Raw genomic sequence first — 8,881 nt, 5'->3', positions numbered from 1 at the left:
CCCCCCCCCCCCCCCCCCCCAAAAAAAAAACCAAAAAAGGAAAACGAAAAAGACAGTTGAAGCTGTAATCTAACAAAAAAGAGTGATAAATCTTATGGAAGCACTCAGAAATACTTAGACAAATATCTTGATCCACTTCCCGAATATATCTGACAAATGTCTTGTATTTTTTTCGTTTGACAAGAAATACTTTGGCATTCTGTTTAAATGGACACAATTGGCAGGCAGGGTCCGAATTAAAATATTTACTAATTAACTTCTTTCCATTCCAAGATTTATTATTGAATGCTAACCTTGACCATCAATCAAAAAATCAAGAAATGTGCGGAAGACTGAAAAGAAATCAATAGTATGTTTTAAAAATTGGTAATTTATAAGCAATAACCACTAAAGGGTAATGCAATTGAATTAATCGGGAAAACGATTAAAGAGATGAAGCAATTCTATATGCCACCTACCAGCTTTTAATATCCTTCATTACAACAATAAGCAGAATATTATCCAAGCTGATGTTCAAACTCTATCAGTGCAAAAGGTCCAAAATTATGAGTTTGAAAGAAGAAAAAAGAAAAGGTAACCTCCATGTTGGATGTATGATTTCCTTCTCTGGATCTTTGCAGTTTGCACAACGATCCTTCAGTTTCTGCAGATATTCAATCATACTGCCACAAGTAGGAACTAGTATTAGCAACAACATGCTTCAGTTTATAGTACACACCATTGAAAGGCGTACAGAAAATAGAGATATTTCAATAGTTAAGAATAAATTGTTGAAATCATAGTGATATTGCAAATAGTTAAGAATACATTGCTGAAATTATAAAGTTAAAAATGGCAATTTTACAGATTGAACATTCAGTACACTTCTTACTTGTTATGATACTTCTGTAACTCACAGGAATACGATTTTTTAGCTGCCATTAAACACTGTTCATCTTGAAGAACTGCATCGGGGTGCAGAGCACCAGAGCAAAGTGAAGACTCCCTGCAAGTACATATTTTGATAAACAACAGTTACTTCATAGCCATCAAGATCCCTCCAATTAAAGCTGTTGTCCATTTGTGCATTAGGCTGTCCCAGCCCAGTTGATGGTTTTTTTTTTTTTTTTTTTTTTAATGGAAGTGTTTGCTTGTTATTTATAAAATAAAAAAGAAGAAGAAGAAAGAAAGAAAAACTCGCCATTTAACAAGGGAATTTCCAAAGTGAAAATTATCCCCAGAAAACAATGCTTCCATCACACCATTTTCATTTTCTTGTTCTTCAGGAAGAAACCTCCTCAGATTGTTTCTCTCATTTTCTGAAAGATACGTCTGCCAAACCTGTAATATATTCAAGGCCAAATGAATAAAAAGAAATACAAAAGCGAAAGTGATGCTTCAATACAAATAACAAGGCCTAACCACAAAAATATTGCTACCTCAAGTGAAAGGACTTCTGATAAATTTTTCAACTCAAAAATCTCACGAGGAACATCAAAAACGTCAGCTAAGATACTGTGTTTATTGGAAACTGAATCGACAAATGGTCTTAATTTTCTCCAACTTAGGCCAACTTGTTCCCTTTTAGAAACAACTCTTCTTTTACTCCCATCCCATACCAGAGTAATATGGGATCTTAAGTTTGCATCACTGTGCGGCAATGCAGAATTCTTTTTTCTAACTCTATATGAATCCCTCGTACTGTAACCGACTACACTGGCAGAACTCAATCTTTTTCTCCGTTGATTGGCCGCCATTAATCAAGTATCAGAACAAGTTGCAGTAAGACAACATACTAGCACATAGATAGTGCAGCTACAACTTTTATGAGAGGCCTGAAAAATGAATCAACTAGTGAACCTTTCAATACTGTAAAATCATCAAGCCTGAGTTAATTTCAGGGATGGGGCTTCAACAAAATCTTTCCCAAGATCAAACTATTCTTTAACTAGTAACTGGCATAACATCCCATGTCATGAGAGAACATATCACAGCCATATACAATCTTAAGTAGAGAAACATAAACTCAATTGAAAACATTTTTTAAAATGTCGTTTATTGATCAAATGTAACATCCAATTTCAGGCAGCCAATTAGCCCTCTAAATTTTCAATTTTATTTCACAGATTAGATGATCATTAGCATACCATATTTTTAAAATATCGAAAAAGAAAAGTGATAAACCTTTTATTCTCATCGTAGCACATGTCAATCAAAATGGTTATATTACAAACAAGCATTGAATACATAGTAAGTACAGAAAACCTCACTCGAACAAACATGGAGAAAAGCTTTAAAATCATACTGAAGTCTCCGAAACAAAAAACATGGATTTAACAGTTCGAAGAATAAAAAATAAACTATTCAAAATGCATTTTTCAGTAGCCTTCAACCTCCATTGACAAACAATACACAAACCATCAATCAATATTCCTAATAACAACAATACATAAACACCACCAATCAAACCCGTAAAAAAATAACCTAGCAAATTACAAACCAAAAGCCTTCTTCCTCCTCTTCATAAAAAAACAACAACAACAACAAAGCCTCAGCCTACAACGAAAACAAATTCCACACCAATAGAAAAACAAAGAGGTCGCATTAAGAGTCAGAGCAATGCAACTGGAGGAAAAACAAGAAAAAGAAACACTCACTAGAATTAAAACAAAAAACCCCACAGTCGGAGCAACAGAAAGAAACATAAAGATTGAGAAAACCTTGAATATTCTCAAAACGAAGCTCCTATGGCCGCAAAAACATGGAAAAGTGCAAGAAATGGCAGTGAAGAATGGGTGAGAATTCTGAAACAAAACGATAGGAAAGTGTAATCGATGAAAAGAAGAAGTAAAGCGGAAGCGTGAATGAGTGAGAGATAGGGTTTTGGGTTATCCAGAATATTGCGGAGGCTGAACTGCGAGAGATAGAGAGAGGCACTGAAACAGAGACCCAATGGCCATTGAAAGAAGAGAGAGATGCAGACGTTGTTCGGAACCGTTAAACTCGTGTGTATTTTACTTGGCGGCTCGGCTCGGCTCGGCTCACTAATAATTTTTCTTACACATCCGGAAAGTAGTTTACCATTCCATCCTTCAAATATTATAAATATTTAATTATTATAAATATTAAAAAATATTTAAGATTTATAATCAATATTTATAATATTATTTAATAATTAAAAAATGTTACCGACAACTTAATCTAACCTTTTAAGAAGTATGGGTTGAACCACAGACTAACTTAATGTGTACATTCCTGCCTATAATTTTATTTTTATTTTTTATTTTTACTATTTTATATATTGATAGTTATAATAATTTAAATATTTTTAAGGAAATTCTGACCAATTTTTGATAGCGAATAAACTAAATGTGGGGTTTTTATTTTTTATTTTTTTTATTTGAATAGGAATAATATGCTTATTGTTCCTTTTATTTATTGATTAAATTCATTTTGATTTTTTTTTCCCAATAGATTATTATAAATATTAAATTCTTTTTTTTTCCTAATAGATATATTTTTAATATTTTTCTCAATAATTCTACCTGAATTTCCTCTCACAACAACATTTTTTTCTCATTTAATCTTTTTTTTTTCACTCAAAGAATTATCTCTTTCATCTTTCCCTTTTCATTTCTCTAACTAATAATTTCTCTCTAGCTTTATTTTATTTTATTTTCTCTCAAAAACAAGATATTGATAATTCAAAGAAAAATATTAAATACATATTCAATACATATGGTTTTTGTTTTTACAAAATATATATATACACAAATAAAAGCATGAAACGGTACATTTTTTAGTTTCACAAATCAAGGTATTGATAATTGATATCACAAACCAAGATATTGATAATTCTAACAAATCATTCTAACTATAGGAATTTTGTCGAGACGTAATTAAAGGCTCTATACATTGTCAAAGACGTAAAACATGTATTTACAAACAGTTTCAAACAAATGTATGTTCTTATCTTTTTTAGTTTCAAACAAGACAAGTCAAATATGTTTTGTCTTCTTTTGATATTCCCAGAATAATAAAAACGCTTTTTAGACCTTGGATATGGAAAAACACAGAATTGACTGTTTCGGATAATACACAAGAAAAGCCAGAAGAAAATGAAACAAAAGCAACGATGATAAGAAGAGCCAAGAAGGAAGAGAAACAAACATGTATAGAAAGAGCAAAAAAAAAACCTGGGATAAGGCACTACTTCGTCAAGTAATACAAACACATTGTTTTTAGGTTGTCCTGTTTACCATATAGTCGAAGGAATCCTCATGAGTTACATCAAACGCTAAAGTTCAAAAACTCAATCAATCGATCAATCCAAATGAGATGCAACCAAATGTTCGAATCCATCCACCTCAGATGTTATTAGAACTCGAAAATAAAATTTAAAATTAAATCTGCTCAACTGAAGAAAATTTTGTAAACTTGTATAGCAATTGTAGATACAAATCATACAAAGAAATTTTAGTTTCCATTTCACTATCAAGTCTATTCCCAAAATCAGAAGATCTTACTTCATGGGGGAAACACCCATTCAAGCAAAGCAACTTATTCAGATGCATTCATGCACCACCAATATACGGGAGTTACAGTTTTCTCATACATAAACATCAAATCAGAATTTGAGTAGAAAAATAATAAAATGCCTGCAACAAATCTTCGAGACATTATCATAGATGATTGTTCCAAACCACTACTACAAACCCAGAAAAAGAGCTTGATTTCTTAACCAATCAAAAGCTTGTTTTCATCCAAAAAGGTATAGGTGGGTACCTCCAAATTGTATGGCGCTGGTCCTTTACGGATCCTACCGGAGATGTCGTAATGGGAACCATGGCACGGGCAAAACCACCCACCAAAATCACCGGCATTTGGCAAGGGAATGCAACCAAGATGTGTGCAAACACCAATAACGATGAGCCATTCTGGATCCTTGACTCTCTCGCCATCCTGCTGTGGGTCACGAAGAGATCCAATGTCGACGCTGTTTGCTATCTTAATATCATCTTCAGTTCGTCGCCTGATGAAGACTGGTTTTCCACGCCACTTAACCGTCACAGTAGAACCAGGCTCAATGCTTGAGAGGTCAACCTCAAGTGAGGCCAGGGCAAGAACATCCTTACTGGCTGACATGCTAAGAACAAACTTGAGAACAAGGAGGCGAATCAAAGAAGCATAGACAAACCGACCGCCTGACAAGACAAAATAGGCAAATGCACGCTTGCTGGGATCACCCGGAGGAAATCGCTCATGATTGTATTCATCATACACTATCTTTGAAGTAGGGTTCTTAACGGCTGCAACAGTTGCAGGAACATCTGGAACTAAGTTGTTTTCGCCCATTGAAGTCAAGGCATCAGAAGCGAAACCTAGCAAAGAGTTATTCTATTCAATCATAAAATTTCACTACAGGAGAAAGAAAGAATCATTCATAACAAAAGAGCTGAATCACAAAATACGATTGAAATGCAGTCATCCAATCAATTGCCTTGGGCAGAATGTTCAACATCTAATTAGTACCAAACAAACACAACACCAAATAATAACATGCTAGTACACATTCTCCAGGGGAAGTTATAAGCGGGCCTCAAACTGTTTCCAGAGAGTGCTAACAAATTTCTGGCCGACATTTCTATTGAAGACTTACATACAAGATTAGGAAATAAAACTCAGTAATCAGTCGCATAAAGGTTTGAGGAAGGTTTTAATCAGTATCCTATTCTAGAGAAGGGTAGAAAAGGTTAAAGGCTCGATGATTTCAGCTTTGATAACAATCAATAGTAAGGTTCTCAGCCATGATGGTTCCATTGGCTTCTGATCACGAGAGATTTGGATTATATACCAATCAGCTTGGAACTAGCTTGTATGAAACCATTGCTAAGGTGTAGGATGATGGGCTGAGGATGGTTCTTCCTAGCACTATTTTGCACCTACGAGGTTCTTATGGCCTGATACGAGCCTATTAGAATTGGCACTAGCAACCATGGGAACACAACTTCATAGACCTCTATAACACAAACCAAAAGACCACAATAAGCCCATGATCACATCATGGCTAATGAGCTAATATAGAATTTCAACGCCCAAGAGCAATGCTGTTCAACCAAGTAATACAAACTTTTAATAACTATAAATTCTTCTCCTTGTTTATGAAACTCGACCTCCCCCAACGAAGTCTCAAGTGTCTGTCAAGAGAGAAGGGCAATGGCATACCTTGAGTCACCTGCTCTTGCTGGTTTTGACTTTCATTTATTTTCTTTCCGTCTTTCTAATTGTATGGTCCATAAGGGTGTGGACTATGGAAATGCCCGATCTTTGGTGTTTATAACAAACGCTTCTTTTTTAGGTGCCTAAGTTCTCAAAATCTCGGCCCTTTTGTAAATGTTATTTCAAGTAGCTAGATTCCTTTGAACAAGCTCCTAAATGGAGTTTTTTTTATTATTATTATTACTAATATTTTAGTACCATCGTAACTCCTTAGGTATCAATAAAAAGTTGTTTCTCATCTCAAAAAAAAAAAAAAAGTTTTCAATGCCAAGTTTTGTTTGCAACCTACTATCTGTTGATCAAGATATGATAATAAAAGATGAGAAAGAAAGAAATACAATCCAAACGGGAGAAAAAATAATAATAATAAAAAGACAACTGCTTAAAGTTTGTAAATAACAAATCCATTCTTCCAATAACAATAAACTACACCCCAATCACTGCAGCCCGTATAACATCCGTTTATTAAAAATGAATTAGTGCACTGAATGTTCTTTTGTAAGGAAAATAATTACTATACTCCCTCTACAATGTTGCATATCATCCGTTTATCAAGATTGGATGAGTGCTTAAAATGGACGAATGCTCTGAACTTTATCGGTACAGATAATACAGAAAACCTTAAACTAATTTGTTTTAACGGAAAAGTAGAAAAGAAAACTCACACTTAAAACTTATGCACTCGAATGGGCTAAAATCACACTTTTCAATGAAAGGAAAATGAAAGAAAGAATAAAAAATATTTACAAGAAAAAAAAATGTTTAAAATTTTGTAAAATTTGTAGAGCAACGGTGAAAAGATTCTAAAATAAACGAAAAAGGGGCTGCTTCAACAGAGAGATATCATCGTATTGCTAAGAAAATACGGTTTTTAAATAACATTTCACGTTTTCACAATATTTCCAGAATGAGAAACGAATATGCAAACATGATGGTAACAACAAGTTAAGAACTTTGAAAACCAACTCTGGAAGATTCAAACATGAACTCCAATAGGAAGTGATTGATTCGACTAAGTGATATGATGCCCCAACATAAATCCCGTAAACAACCCTCAAATTTACAATGAAAAATGAGTACGCAAAACATGATTCATCATCATGAATGCAACTAAACAGTAGATCCGTAAAGACCATTATCAATCCCCATCTACGGCAAAACATGATTATAGCAACACAAGCAAGTAACAAAACTACAAGTCAAATACTAATTAAGGATTTCCCTTCCCAAAAACAAATTTCAACAAAAGACATCATATCTCCACCAAAACAAACCCTAAAAAACGCCATAAATCAACTACGCGCAGAGAGACGAAAGTATTTCAGAGAACAGGGGAGCAAAATGTAACCTCGACAACTAGGCGCGAAGTTGGATCCAAAAGCGAAGGTATTGAAAGAGCTGACGGATCTGAAATCATTGGATGGGGCAGAATCACCGCCATCAACGATCTTATGAGAACCGGGCAAGGAAGAGGCAATAGAGGGCCTGAAATGGGAAGAAGAGAGCGAAGAGAGCCTTCGAGCCGCAACCCTCAGCATCTTCGACGGGGAACAATCGAAGCCTTCCGCGGCGAAAAATGAATTGGGAAGAAGCTGTTCGAGGGATATGGAGTATTGGAGTGGAGGCGACAGAACCGGCTTTATTTTCCCCAATTTGCAGGAGAAATTTGACCTTGGCTTGTGTTTGCCTACGCGGTAAGCTTTTTTTATAATAAATAAATAAAATCCTTTTTTTCCCTAAATTTTTAAGAATCAAGCTAGATTTCAAAATTTAGATAAAAATGTTTAAACAAATTAATAATTAAAAAAACATTTAAGGTTAGAGATCGAGTCAAGGTTTAACGAGGTATTTTATGTAAGGATGGTCTACGGTTTCCTCTCCCGTTTCAAAGAGGATTGGATCGAGGTAAATCAAACTTCTTATGTGAATCATGGGGTTACGATGTGTGAGGAGATGTTCACATGGGCTTGAACCGACTTAGCTAGTTTGGGTCAACTCGACTCAGCTTGACTCAACCTGGGTTGAGCTTGTTAGTTGAACACGACTCTCCACAATGATATGATATTGTCCACTTTGAGCATATGTGGGACTTTCATCATCCAACATCTCCCCTCGAAAAAAGTACGCCTCCCCTTATTCAAGGCTCGACACCTTTGGAGTCTTAGTCATTTTTTACTACGCCTTTGAGGAGGGTTGGACTCTTTTTTCTTTTGGATTCATTTGTTCAACATTTGAGGATTTACCAATCTGTCGTGTTTAGGGCATGACTCTAATGCCACGTTAGTTGAACACAACTCTCCACAATCGTATGATATTGTCAACTTTAAGCATAAGCTCTCATGGCTTTACTTTGGGCTTCCCAAAATGTCACATTCTAATGGAGAGAGTATTTTTTTTATTATAAACCTAAGATCATTCCCTAAATTATCCGACGTGAGACTTTTATTATCCAAGAGAGCTGATTAAGCCAAGTTGTAGACTTTTTTTTTTTTTTTTTTTTACTCTCTTTTCATCATCCAACGGAGCTAAGTAACCCTTAACGTTGATTCTCCACTCCCGAGTCGGGCACATGGGTTTGGTTTGTAGTTTGTCCTCGAGTAATAATATTTAACCAAATACAATG

General features: G+C 34.9%; 2 protein-coding genes across 5 annotated transcripts in view; both read right to left on the bottom strand.

The window, feature by feature from the left end:
- The window catches only part of LOC111464065, a 6,907-nt gene extending 3,924 nt beyond the window's left edge, over nt 1–2,983 (bottom strand). For 2 of the 4 annotated variants that reach the window (XM_023108137.1, XM_023108147.1), the window contains exons 1-5: nt 2,700–2,979; nt 1,419–1,814; nt 1,181–1,320; nt 872–985; nt 579–662 (exon numbers count right to left, since the gene is read on the bottom strand). In XM_023108137.1, coding sequence (XP_022963905.1) covers nt 579–662; nt 872–985; nt 1,181–1,320; nt 1,419–1,736 — 656 coding nt within the window. In that variant the 5' untranslated portion in view covers nt 1,737–1,814; nt 2,700–2,979. Of the gene's footprint in view, nt 1–578; nt 663–871; nt 986–1,180; nt 1,321–1,418; nt 1,815–2,699 lie in introns of all 4 variants that reach the window. The other 2 variants (XM_023108157.1, XM_023108130.1) reach the window with 2 other exon arrangements.
- A 1,460-nt stretch (nt 2,984–4,443) lies between these two features.
- On the bottom strand, nt 4,444–7,946 carry LOC111463881 (cytochrome b-c1 complex subunit Rieske-4, mitochondrial-like). The gene is made up of 2 exons (XM_023107826.1): nt 7,607–7,946; nt 4,444–5,360 (listed from the first exon to the last, which is right to left on the bottom strand). The coding sequence occupies exons 1-2, from the start codon at nt 7,794–7,796 to the stop codon at nt 4,717–4,719; spliced, it is 834 nt and encodes a 277-aa protein (XP_022963594.1). The 5' UTR covers nt 7,797–7,946; the 3' UTR covers nt 4,444–4,716.
- Nucleotides 7,947–8,881: the final 935 nt, after the last annotated feature.

The sequence above is a fragment of the Cucurbita moschata genome, unplaced genomic scaffold, assembly GCF_002738365.1.
Source record: "Cucurbita moschata cultivar Rifu unplaced genomic scaffold, Cmos_1.0 Cmo_Scf00002, whole genome shotgun sequence".
Taxonomy (NCBI): Eukaryota; Viridiplantae; Streptophyta; class Magnoliopsida; order Cucurbitales; family Cucurbitaceae; genus Cucurbita; species Cucurbita moschata.
The sequence above is the reverse complement of the archived record's forward strand: the minus strand, read 5'-3'. Positions and strand labels throughout refer to the sequence as shown.